The sequence below is a fragment of the Tiliqua scincoides genome, chromosome 3, assembly GCF_035046505.1.
Source record: "Tiliqua scincoides isolate rTilSci1 chromosome 3, rTilSci1.hap2, whole genome shotgun sequence".
Classification (NCBI taxonomy): Eukaryota; Metazoa; Chordata; class Lepidosauria; order Squamata; family Scincidae; genus Tiliqua; species Tiliqua scincoides.
The window spans coordinates 81520473-81542388 of record NC_089823.1 but is presented as its reverse complement, the minus strand read 5'-3'; the positions used below and the strand labels follow the sequence as shown (position 1 = coordinate 81542388).

Sequence of the window (21916 nt, the reverse complement as noted above, 5' to 3'; positions counted from 1 at the left end):
GCTGAAATCCATCATCCCACCTACTGTGGGAAGTGAAAGAATTTTGTCCCTGCAGCTCCAGTCATCAGCAGGACCTATCACTCTCATCAGTGCTTATGCACTGACTCTGTCATCTCCAGCAGAAGCCAAAGACAAATTCTATGATGACCTGGCCACCACTGTCAAGAAAATCCCTGTAAAAGAGCCATTGTTCATCCTCGGCGATTTCAATGCTAGAGTTGGTGCTGATAACAGTTCATGGCCCACTTGCTTAGGTCAGTTTGGCACTGGGAGGATGAACGAAAATGGCCAACGCCTGCTAGAGTTTTGCTGTCATCACGGTCTCTGTGTCAGCAACACGTTCTTCAACACAAAGCCCCAACATAGAGTCTCTTGGAGACATCCAAGATCAAAGCACTGGCACCAGCTCGACCTGATCCTCACCAGACGCTCCAGCCTTCCCAGCATCAAGATCACACGCAGTTATCATGGTGCTGCCTGCGACACTGACCACTCCCTGGTGTGCAGCAGAGTGAAACTGCAAACAAAGCGACTGTATCACACGAAAAAGGAAGGAAGACCTCGCATTGATACCAGCAAGACCAGGGATCAGAGAAAAGTGGAGGAATTTGCACAAGCGCTTGAGGAATCTCTTCCAGGCCCGGCCGACGCAAACGCATCCAACAGATGGGAACATTTCAAGAATACCGTTTACAACACCGCCTTGTCCATATTCGGCAAGAAGACCAACAAGGCGACAGACTGGTTTGAAGCCCACTCTGAGGAGTTGACACCAGTCATTGAGGAAAAGAGGAGAGCTCAAGCAGCATACAAGGTCTGTCCCAGTGAGCGCAACCTGCAGGTCCTCCGAACTGCTCGCAGCAAAGTCCAACAGACTGCCAGGAGATGTGCTAACGACTACTGGCTCCAGCTCTGTTCCGAGATACAGATAGCAGCTGACACGGGCAACATCAAGGGGATGTATGATGGTATCAAGCAGGCCCTAGGTCCAACACAGAGGAAAATTGCCCCTCTGAAGTCTGCCACAGGCGAGGTCATCCAGGATCGGGCGCAGCAGATGGAACGCTGGGTGCAGCACTACTCTGAGCTATATTCCAGAGAAAATGTAGTCACCGAAGAAGCACTGAACAACATTGAGTGCCTGCCTGTACTGGAAGAGCTTGACAGCGAACCAACCCTAGAAGAACTTCACGTGGCCCTGGACTCCCTTGCCTTTGGCAAGGCACCTGGAAAAGACAGCATCCCTGCTGAAGTCCTAAAATGCTGCAAAGAGATCATTGTCACTGAGCTGCATGAAATCCTCTGTCTCTGCTGGAGAGAAGGTGGAGTACCTCAAGACATGAGGGATGCAAACATCATCACGCTGTACAAGAACAAAGGTGACAGGGGTGACTGCAACAACTACCGCGGCATCTCTCTCCTTAGCGTTGTAGGAAAGCTGTTTGCCCGAGTTGTACTAAAGAGGCTCCAGGTACTTGCAGAGAGCGTCTATCCAGAATCGCAGTGTGGATTCCGAGCCAACAGGTCCACCACTGATATGGTATTCTCCCTTAGACAACTGCAGGAGAAATGCAGGGAACAACGACAGCCACTCTTTATAGCCTTCATAGATCTCACAAAGGCTTTCGACCTGGTCAGCAGAGACGGCCTCTTCAAGATTCTCCCCAAGATCGGATGTCCACCCAGGCTCCTCAGCATCATCAGATCCTTCCACAAGGACATGAAGGGCACTGTTGTCTTCGATGGCTCCACATCAGACCCTTTTGACATCCGAAGCGGAGTGAAGCAGGGCTGTGTTCTTGCACCAACCTTGTTTGGGATTTTCTTCGCTGTCCTGCTGAAGCAGGCCTTTGGAACTGCAACAGAAGGCATCTATCTCCGTACCAGATCAGACGGAAAGCTCTTCAACCTCTCCAGACTGAGAGCAAAATCCAAAGTCCAGCTGAAATGTCTGCGTGACTTCCTCTTTGCCGACGATGCAGCTGTCACTACCCACTCTGCCAAAGATCTCCAGCAGCTCATGGATCGTTTTAGCAAGGCCTGCCAAGATTTTGGACTGACAATCAGCCTGAAGAAAACACAGGTCATGGTTCAGGATGTGGACTCACCTCCCTGCATTACAATCTCTGAGCATGAACTGGAGGTTGTCCATGACTTTGTGTACCTTGGCTCAAAGATCTCCGACACTCATTCTCTCGATGCCGAGCTAAACAGGCGCATTGGTAAAGCAGCTACCACGTTTTCCAGACTCACAAAGAGAGTCTGGTCCAACAAGAAGCTGACGGAACATACCAAGATCCAGGTCTACAGAGCTTGCGTCCTGAGTACACTTCTGTACTGCAGCGAGTCATGGACTCTTCGCCCACAACAGGAGAGGAAACTGAGCGCTTTCCACATGCGCTGCCTCCGACGCATCCTTGGCATCACCTGGCAGGACAAAGTTCCAAACAACACAGTCCTGGAACGTGCTGGAATCCCTAGCATGTATTCACTGCTGAAACAGAGACGCCTGCGTTGGCTCGGTCATGTCGTGAGAATGGATGATGGCCGGATCCCAAAGGATCTCCTCTATGGAGAACTCGTGCAAGGAAAGCGCCCTACAGGTAGACCACAGCTGCGATACAAGGACATCTGCAAGAGGGATCTGAAGGCCTTAGGGATGGACCTCAACAAGTGGGAAACCCTGGCCTCTGAGCGGCCCGCTTGGAGGCAGGCTGTGCAGCATGGCCTTTCCCAGTTTGAAGAGACACTTTGCCAACAGTCTGAGGCTAAGAGGCAAAGAAGGAAGGCCCATAGCCAGGGAGACAGACCAGGGACAGACTGCACTTGCTCCCGGTGTGGAAGGGATTGTCACTCCCGGATTGGCCTTTTCAGCCACACTAGACGCTGTGCCAGAACCACCTTTCAGAGCGCGATACCATAGTCTTTCGAGACTGAAGGTTGCCAATACATATACTACCAAAATCATATTCTAACAATTAGTAAACATTATGTAAACATAGGATGGAAAAGGGTGCTAAGATGCCACATTATTTCTGTTGCTCAAGGCAAGGGTGATTGATTTCCTTCATCTAAATGCAGTCTAGTAAAGAAATCAATATGTCCATTTGGACAGTGTCATTAGGTTCAGTTGTGATCTGGGTCCTTACCAGCAGCTGAGTTTATAGCAAGAATGGAAATCAAGAAATAACATTACAGTTTCTGAAAATATACTTGGGTGTGCAGGAGAAAGCTTATGATGCTGCTTTCTTTTATCAGTTGAATAACTTGATGTGAAATGGGCCAACCAATAAGCCCATGGGCCAAGCAATAATCTGAAGTTACAGTCCTTTTCAGGCAGTAAAGGTAAACTGAATCAAATGGAGATATGTGCAAGTCTTCCATATGAATTTATAAAATGGGAATGAAGTTCCAAGAGTTTTCTCATTCTCTCTCTGCATTTTTTAAAGAAACAAAGAAATTTGACTTGGAACGTGCTTCCGTGGCAACATATATATGGATTATAACACAATGGACCTTTCCTGTGAACAAACATGCATAGGATTACAGCTATGCCCCGGTATCCACAGGAGTTCCATTCCGGACCCCCCCCCCCAAAAAACAACAACAACAACAGATACTTAAAACTGCAAATACCATGGATACCTGTCCCCCAACCCACCCACTCAGTTTAAATTTACCAGGGTGAGAGGCAAAATTCTTGCTTAAACTAGGTCACTACAAGCTTAGGCACACATAGCAACCTCTAGCCTGCCTCCTGGCAGCCTGGCTGCTTGCAAATGACTAGATGTTAACAGGAAACAGACCGTAACTGCTTCCTGTTAAACTCCATCTAGTTTTTTTAAGGGTCAGACTGCTAGGCTGTTTAAGGTCTTACCCCAGCTAATAGGTCCCTTTAAAGCAGAAGATTGCTAGGATCTTCTGCTTTAAAAAACTTTTTGACTTGGATAATACCTTAAATGACCTAATGGTATTGTGGCAGGGATGCAGAATCTCTGCTTCACCCCCCCCCTCCCCACACAAGTCCATTAACTTGCTTCTTACCAAAGCCCAAGTTCCTTAAAGGAGAAGGCTCTAAGATTTATTTATTTTTTTAACAATCCAAAATCTGTCTCTGATGTTAAAAGGAAGAAAAGTTTCTTCCATACAAAATATTTTTCAGCATTCTCTCATAAAGTAGATATTGCCTATTCAAAACCTTCTTATTTCCAGAGTGGTGTTTGGTAGTACCGTGATTATTTTACTACTTTAGCAAAAAAAAGAAAAAAAATTAAAAATATAGCTGGGGGGAGACACGAGGCACCTTTTTTCAGCCTGTGCACCTTTTTCCAAGTCTGTCTGGAGTCACTAACCCACCTTTCTAAACACAACTAGTTCAAAGCAAGGGCATTCTGAATGATGGATGGAAAATAGTTTCCTTATTTGATTTTTGAAATGGGAGAAGAACGAACCCATCCAGAGCAGCAGGAGATGAGGTTGAGGGCACAGAGCAGCAGCAGGAGAACTGGTGGTGTGGTGGTTTTGAAGCTATTCATGCTATAATATAAATAAGCATGCATGTAATTTAAGGCATTTACTGGTGTTCTGCTGAAAAGAAGGAACAACTACTTTCCCCTCACGTTTGTCATCAGATCCTTTCAGTGGACTCCAAAGGGCTTAAGCAGATGCAATGGTGACATAACCTGTGTGTTAGTTCAGGAGTTGCAAGGATTAGGTCAAGTGGAAGGTGGGGAAGAGATTGGAAGCACAATGCAGCAGGCAGAAGGAGAACACTGTACTCTTCCCAACTCTCCCCAGTTGATTTTCTTTGCATGTGGGGGTACCACTTCCTGTCTCATAGCAATAAATAAATATTAGTTTAATTCTGGTTGTTTAAATAGTGTACCTGATTTATAAGTACAAAATATTCCTGAGGACTAGAAACTTATATACTCTGGATTTCTTAAAGCTCAAAAAACTTTGGGGCCCCCACCCCCATATTTGTGGACTTATTTCCTCTTTTTTGTGCAACTTCAACCCTAGGCTATTTCAATCTTCAGTACTGAAGGTTGTACTGAAAGGTAGAGAAAATCCATATCTACTCAATTAGAATTTTGTGATTTATTACATTTCTTTTCTGCCCGTTCTCCAAGGAGCTCACAGCAGCATGCATAGTTGCAAGGCCAGGTAGGTTAAGGGGGAGCAGCATACCGATGAAGGGTGTCCTGCCCCCCTTGGGTCCCCTCACTAGCCTGCTATCCCTCTGTCCTCTGCAGTCAGCTTTCTGACCTTCTTCTCATTTGCTGAAAGCAAGCAGGAAAAGATTTGGGGCAACAGCTCACTTACCTTTTCCGCCAGCATCAACAGGATTATGCAGGCTTGGGACTTTGTGTTTCTTGATCTAGTCTCACACTCAAGAAGTCTTCACCACTTTCTTTATGGTCATAAAAATGACCTGTATTTATAAAAATGCAGTGTGTTGCACTTCTACAGATCCATCTTTAACCCATTTCTTCCCAGCCCACAGGTATACATGTTTGGTCCCTGTTGCATATATGCAACATTGGGCAGAAATGGCTTAACCCATATAGCCACTACCAGTTCAAACACAGATGCTCAGGAGCCACCAATTGTGCCATCACCTGATGAAAGTTTGCCATCATAGTTTTAATGAGCTTACCCACACACCCTGCTCATTTTGAATTTGCTTTGAAATACACAGAAAAGACTTCCCAAACACCTGGACATAGTTCAGTTTGCTGCCATTGCAGTAATTTGCAGAAACGCTACATTCCCCCAAAGCCAGGCTCTTTCTCCCTCTGATGCAATAGCTGCACACCAAAGAGGGAAGGAAAGGAGAGCTCGGGTCTCTGTCTTGCCTTTTTCCTATGGCAAGAGTATTGCTTCTGCTGCTCAGAACCCAGTTTGCCAAAACAGGTGACCTCTGCCATTTGAGAAGACTGACTCATTTGGCATTGTGGACAAGCCCTGTAAACAAACATCAGACAACAGTGGACAACATTCTGGTAAAGCCCAGTGGATAAACCCCAGTATATGTTAGAGCAGGGGTGTCTAAACTTTTTGGCAGGAGGGCCAAACCATCTCTCTGACACTGTATTGGGTGGCCAGGAAAAAAAGAATTAATTTACATTTAAAATTTGAATAAATTTACATAAATGAATATATTAGAGATGGAACTTATATGAATGAATGAAGGTCTTGCAATAGCTCAAGACTGGCCTTTCCTTCACTGCCACTGCTGCTTTACAGACATGAAACAGCAAGCAGTGGAGGGAGCCCTCAACCCACAGCTCATACAAAAGGTGGAAAAGTTGCCCTCATGGTAAGAGCAGTCACATCAGGCCAGCACGGGCTCCAGCAATCTCTCATTGGAGACTGGGGGTTCCCAGCAGGCCAGATTGGGGGTCCCTGAGGGCCGCAAATAGCCCCCAGGCTGGGGTTCAGGCACCCCTGTGTTAGAGAAAGGGAGAGAGGGAGACAAAACTGGAATTCTTCTTTAGCGTAGATTTTAATCTGAATTGAAAGATTTGGCACTTATATACCTGTTTCTTCTGAGGCACCGTTAGGGGTGCATGATGCTAATTTCCATCCCAAAACAAACTAACTCATCACTAATTAAAACAGCATAGACAGGATTTTTACATAATTTCACATTATCACCAGAAAGTAGTATTAAAAAAAAATCAGGCCATCAAGTATTTAATAGGGTCATCAACTGTTGAAAAGTCAAAGGATGCACAAGGGGCCCAAAATTCAACAGTTTCAGAACAAATATTTTTCAGTCTTAGGAATCCTAGGAAAAATACATTGAACGCAGCAGGACTTACTTCCAAGTAAACATGCACAGGTTTGCACTGTTGGTATCAGACCTGTAATCTAATAACTAATAATGAGATCCCAAATGTCATTGACCTTTATCCCAGTGGAATGTTTCCACAAAATTATTGAAAAAGGAACAGAGCAAGAAGCAGGATGGATAACGTTAGAAGGGTAGACGTGGGACTAAGAAAAAGTGACACCTTGAACATAAACAGAAGTCAGATTTATTGATGAAATCACAGCCAGATAGATCATAGTAAAAGCAAAGGAGAACCAAAAGAGAAGAATTTAAATATATAAAATTTTAAAGGTTTACTTTTGTTTGTGGGTTTTTGACTTAACATCAACAGCTGAATTCTATATAGCAGCGTTTCTCAAACTATGGGTCGGAACCTACTAAGTGGGTCGCAAGCCAATTTCAGGTGGGTCCCCATTCGTTTCAATAATTATTTTTAATATATTAGACTTGATGCTGCCATGGGATTTGACTGCATTTGGTGAAATGTTACAGACCTGTACTTTCAACAAGCTACTATGTATATTCTTTTAACAATGATAGTCAATGGGACTTACTCCTGGGTAAGTGTGGGTAGGATTGCAGCCTAGGATTGTTAAAAGTTTTCCTGCTCGATGATGCCACTTCTGGTCATGACATCACTTCCGGTGGGTCCTGACAGTGGGTCCCATTCTAAAAAGTGGGTCCTGTTGCTAAATGTGTGACAGACAGTTTGGTTGGCAACCTTCAGTCTCGAAAGACTATGGTATAAGCCTACAACACCCGGTATTCCCAAGCGGTCTCCCATCCAAGTACTAACCAGGCCTGACCCTGCTTAGCTTCCAAGATCAGATGAGATCAGGCATGTGCAGGGTAACACACTGCTATATAGCCTACCTGTGCCACAATACAGTGCACTGAAATGACCACCCCAGTAACCTGCACAGGCAGAGGCAGCTAGAGAATATTTGTTCCCTTACCCCATGTCAAGCCCCACTAGCTTCTATGGGTCTACACATCCACACCAGCTAAATCATTGGCTCAGAATCAAGTAATCCGTGCAGGGCTTTCAGGCCCAGGTAGGATGCAGCGGAGGCCTTCTCCGTTGTCCCTGCCCCCCTCCCAAGCTTGAACTGCCTCCTGTTTTATCCTCCCCCTGCCCCAAAATGCCTCCTTCCCATTTCCATTCCACCCTATCCCCCTGCATTGTATTTACCCCAGTTGATAGGTGCAGCTCCATGACTGCATGTGTGCCCATCTCACCGGCAGAAGCTGGCATAGGACTGGGTTCTTAAAATTGGTTTTTTCACTCAGTTTTTAAAAAAATACAGATCTGAGATGACAGATGCCTAAAAAAATATGTATATATGCACACATTCTAAATTCCCTATTGGTGTTTTTGTTATTCTCATGCTAAAGTTTAAAGGTTACTGTTTGAGTTCCAATCTAATATTTTCATGGTTCATATGAATCTGTATTATTTTACATTTTTGTTGGCAGCTTTCATTATGTCCGTGTGAGTCTTAGAAGCCCTCAGACTTTCCTGCTGTTGAGAGATATACTTTTCATAAAGTAACCTAATACAAAAATAATTGACACTGATTTGCTTTGCTAATGGAGAGAGAATATGTTAAAAAGAGGAAACCGGTTTTTGTGGCTGCATTGCCTAATGGGAAATTAAGGAGTTGTGCAGTGGGACTGAAACACAGGAGACAGATTTTAGCAGGCCGTACCAACTCTTAATGTTTCACATCCGACAGACATCTGATTTAGTTGGAATTCCAAACTGGGTCTAAGATCCTTGGCCGGCATGCTAAGGAGCATGTGGTGAAAAAGGAAGGGATGTCCAGAACCACCCTGTTCCACTCCAGCAAGTTTTGGCAGAGAGCAGAATGAATTCATTCTGTCAAATCTCTTTCAAACCTCTGGACTGGTTCACAAAATCTGGCACAGCTTCTGAAATTCCCTCTACAATCATTATCCTGCTGGCAGTGGAGACAATCAGATGCAAAAGTTGTGCATCTATATACATGCTTATGAAAAGCACAACAAAGGAAACTGTGCCAGAAATCGATCCCCTCCCCGACACACAGTCTCAGGTACAGGTAGGAAGCTGGGTTCCAGTCTCAGTACAGTTGCCAAGTGGAATGTTTTTGTGGGTTGGGGGAAGCAAAGTGAAAGGGTTATGAGAAGACCAAGCACATCAATACTTTTAGAAGTACTGTGCACGTATGTGTCAATTAACAACAGGGATATGTTTTATAAACCCTGTCATTAGGTGCATCTGTCATTGCCAGGACAACTGCTAATGGCAGCCAGGTTGCACCCCAGAATGCCTTGTGGCAGCCAGGTAACACCTCAGAATGCCTTGTGTGACCAGGAAACCAGGTAGGTAGCTAGCCAGTGAAAGCATGCATGGAAAGCACACAAAGCAATGGTTAGCTAGTTGAGCCAGGAAGGAAGTTAGCCTGGTGGATTTAGCAGGACCACTGTCGTTTATGCAATCAGTCATTTGCAGGAACATTGGTAGGTGGCACATACTTGTATTGCAAGACTGACAGCCATTCCCTTTCAGTCTCTTCATCCAGTCCTGAGAAAATTCATGGAACTGACAAGCCCTGGTAAATTTTACTAGACTCCTCTAGGAAAGGGAATAATCCCTTCAATTTCACTTATCTATTTAGCGAACCTTATTTAATCTTTTATTAAATAGGGATCATTTAAGCAGGGCACATTCTGTGGAGAGGTGATCTCAGAATTAGATTTTAAAAGAAAAACCTCACATGTACCAAGGCAGAGAGGAAGAAGCAAAACACTCCATTCTTGAAGAGACCTGTATTTCTAGATTGGGTTGAAACCTGCTAGAAATCAACAGGTCCTGGATTTGCTCCTAAAATGAAACATTTCATTTGCCCACAAGAAGCCATGTATCAAATCTAGAATCTAGTGAGGCAGAAGTATATCCCATTGCTAGAGACACAAGCACCATCCTGCTAGATCAGAGCATAGGTCCCTGTAATCCATATCGGGTTTCCTACAGTGGCCAATCAGCCAGCTCTGGGGAGCTCACAAAAGAGAAAGACATATCCCTCTCCTGCTGTTGCTCCCTGCAGCTGGCATTCCATCTGTAGCTGCCTAGATCAAGCCCAATCTTCCCTTTAATTTTCAATCCTGAATGTGAGCAACCCTAGTGGAGATCTTGTCATCAAGCTACAGAATGAAAAAGTGAAGCTCCTTGGATCAGGCCATCACTAATCAGGGCTATATATTAGCTTCAGTACAATTATACTGTTAAGACAATGGTGTGTTTGTGTGAGCCTGCTTGCCTTTGTGAGTTCGCACACATGTTTTTTCATTAACTCTTCCTTGCCAACTGAACTGATGCCAGTTGGTTGAACCTTCTCACTGGTCCCAGCTATTGTTACCACCTTTTCTGAGACAGGTTCCTTTAGCAACTCTTTGACATCAAATTTCCCCCAAGAAGCCTCCAAGCCATAGCTCATTTTTTAAAGTGACTTCTCCATGACCCAATTTATTTATTGGAAGAGGCACTGGAGCAAATCTAATATAGTTCAAAGATGCAAATATATTTGCCAAATGTAAATGTTTTTGTTGAAGAATGGTCTAATGGGGATTCATATTGGCAACCATTTTTAATAGACTAATGCTTTCCATTCCTACGTTTAAGGGAAACAAATCAATCATCATTCCTTTGATGTTGATGGGAAATTAGCGAGCTCTTTGGAAACTGGGAACTTTATATGCTGTGATCTGACTGGAATTCTCATAATAGTCTAACAATGACAAAGAGAGTTTGATATGATCAGAAGTGATGGGAAAGGTGTTTGAATGCAGAAGGTGTATGCAAAAAGTTGCAAAGATTCAGACAACTTTTTGAACTGCCTTTTCCAATGGGTTCCTGCGGGATGATTTTAATTTTATTTCAAGCAAATAATCTATTAGGTTGCAAGAATCTGATGGACAATCTGATGGAGGGCATATAGATTTATTCCTGTGGGAGAATGACATGGCACATTAGAAACTTCAAAGAGAGAATGAAAATGTTGTGCAATAAAAACCACAAGATATGCTAAACTAGAGCATCAAACCATTTGATAGCAGGACCAGTTCCCTACTAATGCAGCATACTGTACAGCCATGCTACGACTCTCAGTAATATGATTTATGGAGGACAGCATGACCTCAGCCCTGGGCATTGGAAACTAGCCCTGGGAAAGGCAAGCTACTTCAAAGCAACTTATTAGAAGATACAAAGCCTCCATGTTCAAACATGACCAGAGGCAGATGTTTTCGAGGATTCATTCACACACAGTTGAAACTGGCCCCAAGCCAGGCTGCCATTTATATCAGGGGCACCCAGTGCAAGCTGGTGGGAGGCAGGCTTCTGCATAATTATATGGGATGATTTGTCCATAAGCTAATGAGCTGCATATTCTTATACTCCCAGCTTTACAAATGTCATGCAGCCAATCAGCCCAGACCAGCAGCACATTAAGGCTTATTTCCACAAGGAAAGACTGCCTGAGTGACAAACATGATCACGTATATTTGGAAACTAAGGATACCTGACTTTATTCCATCATCAGGAACACTCCATCACCTCCCTGAATTTCAGTTATGGTCTGTCTGGTCTCCAAGTTGATTTTACCAGTAGCTGGCCTTCAATACCAAAAGGATGTTGAATGAGAGAAAATCAGTTGTGGAGAAGCATGTTCCAGGTGTTGGTGGGAGTACAGATCTCTACATTCCCTGATTTACCCATGATTAGGGCAGTACCACATGGAGACAGGTCTTCTGCTGTTTCGAGTTTGACCTTAACATTGTGTGTTTTCCACTATTATTGGCCTGCCAAGTTGTGTAACCTTTGGGTCATTGGGTCATCAAGGTCAGAAACCAAAACCAGCATGTCACCACAATCATGCCCCAGATAGCAAATGTGCTCACCTGTGTAGGTAACATTTAATTCGGCATTGGGGAGATGGGCAAATATAGGAGCACAGGAAAGGGTGGAAACAAAACCAAAGTTGGGTTTGCTCACTTCAGGCAACTGTAGTAGTCCTGGGGTTGATGAAGAGATTTGATCTGTGCACACTTCTTCGCATTGCAAATTATCACAATACAATTTTCATTTAACCTCTCCATTCTGGGATGCTTTTAACATCACAACTTCGGCTACAAGTTTGCCCTGATGTGTCTCACAGATGTAGATCCTACTGAAAATGTGTGTTCTATTCCAGTTAACTGTATGTAAATGCGTGGCCAAGCAGAAGCGCACGCAAGCACTATGTTGGTTTCAATGGCTTCCAGGTCAGCCCGAGGCTATTAAAAGCATTATAAGTAGCAAATGTATGCTAAAAGAAAGGCAATATTTGGACTAGAAAAGTCAAGAAAGAAAAGCTGGCTGCCATCATGTCTTCCCATATTGAAGCGATTCCGTTTGAACAGAGAGTCAACCCTTTAATTGTTTGCACCACAGTGTCCTTGAGATCTGTATAAACAAATTAATAGGCAGCATTTCATGAGCAGCTTGAAGAGTTTGTGCAAATGAATGAGTCCACCATTGAGGCTGAACTCATTTTATGCAGAAGCTGGTTATGATGACCTATGCACTAGCCCTCTGTCCAATAGCTACAACAAGCAGCTCCTCCTGAGAACAGAAACAGGGCGTTTTGAAAGGAAAAACAATCTTAAGTAAAAAAAAAAAAAAAGTTAGACATTTTATCAAGTTCCACAAGGGAGAGTCAAATAAAAGCCTTCACCCAAACCTTTAAGCACCTCTCTGTACATTTCTGCAAATGGTATTAAAATGGCCCTGAGTTAGCTAAACCAAGATGGTGTAAGATGAGAAACAGTTCAAAATCTAGCTGTGACAGTTCCTACTGTCCCCGTCCTGACTGCCAGTCCAGAGGCAAGCAAAGTGAGTGGAGAGCATTGGATCTGCTGATAGTTGGCCCAACTCTATGCTAGTCTACTCGTTATGTTCCATTCCACTAAGTTCCATTGAATTCTATGCTGTCTACTCCAGGAAAGTGTGTATACACTGGTGTCACTAGGGTTCGTGTCACCATACAGTAGGTGGGGCAACACCCCAGGTGGTGGGCGTGGTAATGTACCATCACTCCGCCCCCACTGTTTTTTTGGCTGTACCATTTGATAGAACAAAGACAGAACATATTCTGCATGAAATTGCGCATTGATTGATGTATAACATGATGGTATTATTCTTCCAAATTATGATTTTAGTGATTTTGGTCACTAGTGGTGTCACACACACCCCAGGGTGTCAACTTACTAACACCTTATTGCAGCAGTTCTCAAACTTTAAGCACTGGGACCCACTTTTTAGAATGACAATCTGTCCAAGACCCACCAGAAGTGATGTCATGGTGGAAGTGACATCATCAGGCAAATCAAAATAAATAAGTATAAATAATTCAAGTAAAACCAAAAATTAAATAAGCAGAAGCCAGCCCTGTTCCACCAAGTGAATTTGCTCTGGAGCCTGCCTGCTACAAAAATCATAAGATTTTCAGCCCTACCCAGTGCCCAGTTCAATTTAAGAACTTCTGTTTAAACCAGATCACTATCAGGATCCACCTGGCTTTGCAAGTCTCAAAAAGGTTCCCCTTATCAGCTGAAGCCTCTGTTTTGATCCTTTTTAGTGGAGAGGGGGGGAGGCTGCCTTCTGGAGCACTTGTTTAGCTGCAGGTGCATAGGATCAGGACCATTCTGGTAGCCTTACACTCTCCTTCACCTGATCTTCCACACCAGCCAAGGCACGTTTGCTTACTCACGAGTAAACTTGACTGTGAGGCTTAGTTTCACTTTCCATACATTCATCTGCTTGAAGGGAGGGACTCACTTCTCAGGTGTTTTTGGGGGGCTGCATCCATTGGATCAGGACCATTCTGGTGTCATTGGATTCCACTCAGCCTGCCCTTTCCAACAGACTAATGCAAGTTCACCTACTCGCGAATAAATGCGCGATACGGCTCACTTTCACTTTCCATAGGGATCCATGCATTTTTGTTCTCTAGTTTTTTGGCCATAACTTTTGAGAGAAAGGAAATATTTCACTCTGGTTTTTTTGCATTGCCTTCTGCTCGAAATTCCACATCCAACGGTATATAATATGGTGGGGTTACTCTGAACCACTGCGATTTTAGCACGTCACCCCCCTGTGTGCATCATACCCCTGTGTGTGTCACCCAGTGCAGCCCACACCCTCCGCACCCTCCTAGCGACGCCACTGTGTGTATAGGATTTCAGCTTTAGCTTGGCTTCCTGCTTCTATCTGCTTCTTAAAGTGGCATTCCCCTAACACTAGTTGTTAATCACAGCTTTATGAAGACAAGACCTGCCCTCCCCATCTTGTGTGTGTTTTTAATAATGACTATGGAGACGCCAACTGGGGCTATGTCATGGGAGGAGGAGATTTTCTCATGCTTCTACCTCATTGAAAATTGAACCCAAAGTTATTTTCACCTAGGAGCTATTGGCCAGCCAATGGCAATTTTCATTCCAGGTCAAAAAGGAGCATGTGTGCATGCTTTTTTAATTGGAACTGTGGCAGGGAGTAAGGATCAAAGCTCTCCCCATTGGTGTTGTGGTTCTGATCCAGCTGGAGAGGTATTTTAAAAACAAGGAAACAAAAACAGAAGGGAAAGATGCATTAAGTCCAAGTCTAGCTGAAATATAGCCAAGAATGGGAAGTTGTTAACACTTCATTCTAATAATATTCCTATAATAAAAATAAGATTCACCCACATATATCTGCTTATATATAGTATTCCCCAGAAAATAGTTAGAGTTTGTATGAGTTGCTGGGCTCATCTTCTGGAAATATGGAGCTATGAGTCTTGTTTTCAATGCGTGTTGGGGAAAGAACCGATCTCTCTCTTGTTTATGCCATGCTTTCTAATAAAAGAGTCACAAGCCCCACCTCAGTCTCTTTCCCCTAAATTCTGTCAGAGTTGAATGTAGCACTTTTACAAGTTAACAGGCTTGGACTCTGCCTGCTTTCTGTAGTATGATGGCCAAAACTCAGCACACTACTTCCAATGAAAGTTTCATAAGCAGTCAGAAGACTGATAGTCTCTGCTGCTCAAATGTTAAACAAAAATCTTATATGAAGGCAATTCAAAATGACAATCCTGAGCCTAAGGATCATGTTGTTCAAACATGGTTTGGGCCATCATTTATTCCAACAATCAAACTTATTTGCAATAATAAGAGGGTCATTGCTCAGTGGAAGAGTATATGCAGCAGGTTCCAGGTTCAATCCCTGGCATCACCAGGGAGGGCAGAGAAATATTTCTGCCTGTGTCCTTGGAGTGTCACTGCTAGTCAGTGTGGACAATCCTAAGTTAGATGGACCAATGGTCTGACTTGATGTAAGGCAGCTTCCTCTTTACTGCCAGGCCAACAGCTCTCCATTGAAACATCCATCGACATTTAAGAAGGAAGCATCAATGCTTCTCCTGACATTAAGACTGACATGTCAGAATACTTTGCAAAATGTAGTTTGCAGCATGAAATGGTCCAAGCATCTCTTTACGCTCCAGAGGTCATGAAACTGTCTTATGTAGCACCTTCCCAATATAGCCATTAAAAGAAGGGGTGTTGAAGAAAGGGGTGAAGGGCGTCAAACAGGCAGTGCACCCAGCAGTTAGCAATGATCCTTTCTGACTCACTCTCTCCCCACTGTTTCTACTCATCAAGCTGTGAGTTACAGGGAAAACCACAGCTTCTCCTGCCAGGCAGGGAAAAAGAGCTTTAAGAAAACTTCTTGCCTTATTAGAAAATGGGCTCCTAATTTGAGGGGGATCCCACTTAAAACCAAACAGTAACAAGTGGAAGAGTCTCCCCCACTTTGCTTTTGCAGCTGCAAATGGCCGTGAAGGCAAGAGGAAGAAGCCGCTTTACACAAGCATTCAGGCACCTGAAAAAACAGCATTTTTCACCACTCCACCAGTAGGGCTTCCATCCCACCTTTTCCCTAGCCAGTGGGCATAACTGCCCCACTGATGGGCACTTGCCAGTCTCAGCAGGAGAACAGGGAAGCATTCGTTATCTCTGGGGACACTCCAACCATGAAGACAGCAAATATATATAGCAGTGGTTTCCAAATTTTTAGAGGCCCTCGAGGCTGCTGCCTGATTTGAAGATGCTAAGAGGTGTGGCTATAATGGTGATTGGGCAGCAGTGCTCCGCCCCCTCCAAGTAGCAGCTTCTTTAATCCTTAATCCATAGCTTAATCTGTCCTGCTGGTTTTACAAACCACCAAAAATTGGGTCGTGATCCATTGGTGGGTCCCACAGTTTGGGAACAGCAGACATAGAGTGTTTATCTGGGATACCATGTTGCCCTTCTATAATGGCGTAGAATGCAAATCTTGCAAGACTTTGATGATGCTTAGATGTGACAATGCCCCTGGGAGATTAAAGAGGATTAAAAATAGCAGAAAAATTAGGCAAAAATAAAGGATTTTTACTGAAGGATTTTTGCCACAAAAACCTTCCACCATCCAGAGAGGTTAAACACATGCATTTTCTGACACAGACTAGTCTCAGTATGAAAAAGTCACATGGAAAGTAGCACTTGTGATATGCAACACCTTTCATCATCTCCCCTGAATTTCATTCCACTTAATTGAGATCATTAAAAAAAAAAATCCTGTCTGCTAAAGCGGCTGCAATCCTGGTTAATACTGGCTTGTTTACAGGCAAATTACTCCCTGTCACCCATCATACATTGACAGAAAAATGCCCGCACACTAAACAAATTAGATCAGTTCTCTCTGTACAACAGCTGTACTTTCAAAGCACTCATCACATTACCTAATAGAGCTGATTACCAATGTACCATCCATGATAAATGTGCTATTCAAGCATGGAATCAGTTTATATCTGTTGTAACTCTATTGCAAGGACCGTAATTATGTTTTACCTGGCAAAAATTCAGCTCAGAAAACAAGCTGTCTCCCTAATGTTGATTGAAATTTTCAGGTGTGCAGTGGATGCTGCAACATATTAAGGTTTCCTTAAACACCACCACTGTTGTTTTAGAAAAAGCCTGAGGATAATGATGATAAATAGTTAGGAAGAGAAATCAGCAGCATTTTAACTGTCTCTTAACTTAGAAAATAATTGAAATTTAGCAATTTTCAGTCAAATGAAATATTGTTATACAAACCACCACAGATACAGTCAATCCTTGTTACCTACGGGGAGTGAGGTTCCTGGAAAACCCCACTGTAACAGAAACCTTGGTTACAGAATAATTGATCCTATGGGAAAATGAAACTAGGTCTAGGGAACTCTCTTCACTAAATGAACCTGAATCTTACCTTGAATGGTGCTAGGGAGGTGTTGCATTGTTGTGAACCTCTCAACCCTGGCTGCCCCCAAAAGAACCATGGGAGAGGTTCTTAAGAATTTAAGAAGAGCCCCACTGGATCAGGTCAAAGGACCATCTAGTCCAGCTTCCTGTATCTCACAGTGGCCCACCAAATGCCCCAGGGACCACACAAGACAACAGACACAACCTGTGTCCTGGTGCCGTCTCCTGCACCTGGCAATCAGAGGCAGCCTGCCTCTAAAACCAAGAGCTTGCACATACCTACAATGATTTGTAACCCATAATGAACTTTTCCTCCAGAAATTTGTCCAATCCCCTCTTAAGGGCATGCAGGCAAGATGCCATCACTACATCCTGTGGCAAGGAGTTCCACAAACTAATTACATGCTGAGTAAAGAAATATTTTCTTCTGTCTGTCCTAACTCTCCCAACACTCAGCTTTTGTGGATGTCCCCTGGTTCTGGTGTTATGTGAGAGGGAAAAGAGCATCTCTCTATCCACTCTGTCCATCCCCTGCATGATTTTGTATGTCTCAATCATGTCCCCCCTCAGGCGCCTCTTTTCTAGACTGAAGAGGCCCAAACGTTGTAGTCTTTCCTCGTAGGGAAGGTGCCCCAGCCCAGTAATCATTTTGGTTGCTCTCTTTTGCACCTTTTCCATCTCCACTAAATCCTTTTTGAGATGCAGCCATCAGAATTGGACACAACACTCCAGGAGTGGCCTTACTATCGATTTGTACAATGTCATTACAATATTAGCTGTCTTATTCTCAATGCCTTTCCTAATGATCCCAAGCATGGAATTAGCCCTCTTCACTGCTGCTGCACTAATGGAGACTTCAAGCTTTAAGAGCAGGTTGACAGAGGGTGGGCTTGGTTTCCAGTGACATCTCCATATGGCTACCCCTTCCTGGTTGCCATGGGTTCTGGCATCCTAAAATGGCATCCCTCCTCCCAGAACCTTTATTAGAATTGCAAGGACAGACACCTACTCCTAGCAAAGACTTCTACCAGGTTATCTTCTACCAGGAAAGATAAAAGTCTTCCTCTTTGTGGTCTTTAGTGAGATCTTTTAGTGATTTTTTGTGAGATTTTCACTGGGGATTTGAAGCATGAGGGCAAAGGCACATGGCTGTGAATGGATGTGAAGCAGCCACGTGCAAAATGGGTTACACTTTTCTAGAGGTGGATAAGCAGATCTACAGGATGCGTGTCAATGGATAATGAGGATTTGTTGTACAGTAGTACAATCACACAAAAACAATGGTTTAACGGCAACCCAGAACATAACTGCATAAGTAGCTTGAAGTGTGTGTGTTCTCCAGCAGCATAGAACGTGAGCCGAGCACTGAATTCAGTTTCCAAAACATCTCCTTGCTTGCTTGCCAGACCTTAGGTCTCCAAAGATAGGCTGGTGTGCTTTGTTTAAATGAAGTAGCCATGTCTGAAAGCATTTCGCAGTGGTGCTCTAATACTCTGGGTAGCTCCTTGCCCTGAGCCAAGAAAATCAGAAGGAACTACACTATAGAACTATAGAATTTGCATAATCTTCACAGAATCCAATGTTCCTCCTGTGCAGCATTTGGATCACCTGAATGCAGAACGTTATTTTATTTCTTTAGCATATAGTACATTCATGTTTGAATGTGAACTCCCATTACTTTGCACGCCAGGTCAGGGGTGTCAAACCCATTTCATAAGGTGGGCCAAACAGCTTTGATCGTGCCTGCTGTGAGGGCAAGAAATGATGTCATTAAGCAGATGATGAGCACAAATAAGCACTTTGTTTTCACAAAAACTCATTAGCTGCAAAGGATAGAATGTGCAAATGTTGAACACATTTTCAAGATGTGGGGCAGCCCAATTATCACGCGGGCTGCCTCTTCAACAAGCACTCCATCTGCTGCAGCGCCACTTCACAGCTCAGCTGAAAGGGTGGCCCGCATCATAACTGGGCTCTCCCAACACCTCAGCAGCATCCCCTCTTTCATGGTCTTCTCCCTTCCTCCTGAGCAGTGGTTCCCAAATCGTGGGTCGTGACCCTATTTTTGGCACGTCCCATAGCAGCTGAGCAGAGTCTCCAATGAAAACATGGTGATGGAAAGATCAGATAACTAATTTCCTCAAGCCCTGAGGCTATCCAAAAATCATAAAGCTGCTAATTGCACTGCACAGAGCTCAGCTTCTTGCAAACGGAGCTCCTGCATTTTGCAAGTATGTGTAAATATAAGGAAATAAATGTTTGAGCATCTTTTTGGGAGTTATTACTTGTAAAGAAATAATTTCTTTCTAGATCTCCTTTTTAAAAAAGTCTGGTAAACCTAGGTGGATCTCGATTAATTGACATTTTAAAAAGTGGGTCCCAGTGCTAAAATGTTTAGGAACCACTGCTCCAGAGTGTTCCCTACCTTCTGAGGCCTCCTTCTGTCTCCGCCTATAGACCCTCAACAGATGTGGGGCTGCTGAAAGGGTAGTGTTGGGGGAGCCCAGTTATCACAGGGGCCTGATAAAGAGGTCCAGGAGACACATCCAACTCATGGGCATAGGTGCCCTAGGTGATACCAAGAGCAGTCTGTCAGTCTTAATTTTAGGATACAATACTAAATTGATGCTTAATTGGGATCAATGGAAATTTTGTTTTTTAGAAGCAAGGGTGAAATCCTATACTTACTTACCTGGGTGTAAGTCTCATTGAACTCAGTAGGATTTACTTCTGAGTAGACACGTATAGGAGTGCACAGTAAAGGCATTAGCTATATTTAAAAATATTTTTATCCAACATTCAGTGATACATGTTCAATAGTGATAATATTAATAAAAACCATCAATTTCAACAACATACCTAACAGTATAACCTGGTACATGTCCTTAAGGCCGCAATCCTATACACACATACCCGGGATGGTTCCCCCCTCCCCCCAGGAACTTCCCAACAGAAACCTTCAAATGCTGTGGTGGTGGGAGGAATCCAAAATCTAGTGCATGAAAAGAATATGCACATATCGGGATCCTAGTTCAGTTCACACCTCAATGTATATTTGTAGTCCTCCTACGTCATTGTCTCTTGACAGCTTCTTAAAGCCAAACCAGTTCTGCCATCCTTAGAAATACCTGAGAAGATAACATAGCATTTTTAAAGCGACATGGTGAAATATTTAAAAAGTCTCAATCTCTTACACTTGATTTCTTGGGTGGTTGCCCAATTTATTCTTTCACCACTTTCTGCAAACTTCTATCTGGGCACATTCCATGCATTTATTCATCATCAAGATAGTCTAAGGCATGTTGGCTGCGTAACATGATCAGAGGGTGGGGGAAATGTAACACACTGCATAATTTAGCTTAATTTTCAAATATTTTTCAGAGGGATCTCTGTGTGAAGCTGAGAAAACTGGATTACATAGATACATTTATCAAAAGTAGCAAATTGCATTTTTATAGATAACAAAATGGGACTGGCAGGTTTTAGAACAGAATTTATCGGAGTGATACATTGTTAAATTCCACCACTGAACTTTTGCTGCATTTCATGCTGCCCATGGAGTGGCATATTGTGAGGATAGGATATTTTCAAAAAAGAAAACATTCTGTTTGTAAGTGTCAAGGTAGAACCACTTTCCATAACTAATTAAACACACACACACACACACACACACACACACACACACACACACACTTCTCTCAAGTTAAATATACCAGCTCATGTGGGAATGGACGTCATAATGCCAGGTCTCTCTTTCTGAAAGGATGGTTTCAGTGTTGGGAAAAAAAATTTGGAGGAAGGAGCACTGAAGAACATCATCACAATGCAGCTAATCAGAACCTTGGGCAAACAATTGCTTGAATTGTTCTCCTTGTCACAAACACAAACCACACACCAGTTAGAAACCTTCATGCCACATCGGCCCAAATTCTAACCCATTTCCAGCACTGGCATAGCAGTACCAATGGGACATGTGCTGCATCCTGCAGTTGGGTGTCACTCACTGAGGCCTCCTCAAAGTAAGGGAATGTTTGTTCCCTTACCTTGGAGCTGCATTGCCCTTATGTACTGGAAAGTGGGCTAGGATTGCGCCCATCATTTCTCAAGTCTGGCATTTTAGCACAATGCGAAACATGCTTACTCACAAGGAAGTCCCATTGTCCCAATTAAGTCCCACTGTAAGTATTAAGAGGATTGCAGCCTTTGTGATTTAAGAACCCAACAATATACAAACAGAAGTCTTTGTTAGCACAGAATTCTTTAAGCCAAAACTTTTATGATGTTGAAGATTATGAAATACTCAGTATTGCAGCTCTTGGTGTGTTTTTTGTTAGCACAATAAATCTCAGTTCAAGAATTAACTATAGCCAAGTGTGATCACTGGAGAACATTCTTGGAATACATGGGGACTGGCAACTGAACTTAAGTCTCTCAAACTGCCACTCCCAGGCGGCTCCCGATCTATGGAGGTTAGGAAATCTCAGACAACCATCTGTGGTGTTGACACATTGCTTCCATGTAACCCACAAACTAGTGAGGCTGAGGCCAATTTGCACATTCCCAGAGTGCTGTAGGTCACCACTGATAAAATCATTTCGGCATGATCCGGACTCCATAGCACAGCTGTGCTATTCAGTACAGTACACATCCACACAGTTCAGTAAATGCATGTCAAATGTGATGACCGGACAGATAACATGGTTTATTCCTAGATCTGTGCCACACCACCTTAACTAGCTG

The 21916-nt window shown here is 43.5% G+C and overlaps 1 protein-coding gene and 1 pseudogene across 1 annotated transcript in view; both read right to left on the bottom strand.

Moving 5' to 3' along the window:
* Positions 1 to 7585: 7585 nt before the first annotated feature.
* LOC136646604 (5S ribosomal RNA) lies at positions 7586 to 7706 on the bottom strand (annotated as a pseudogene).
* A 12524-nt stretch (positions 7707 to 20230) lies between these two features.
* Positions 20231 to 21916, bottom strand: part of ARHGAP6 (Rho GTPase activating protein 6) — a 283141-nt gene continuing 281455 nt past the window's right edge. Inside the window, exon 13 of the mRNA XM_066619645.1 lies at positions 20231 to 20304. Within this exon, the coding sequence (XP_066475742.1) occupies positions 20243 to 20304 (62 nt within the window). The 3' untranslated portion in view covers positions 20231 to 20242. The remainder of the gene's footprint in view (positions 20305 to 21916) is intronic.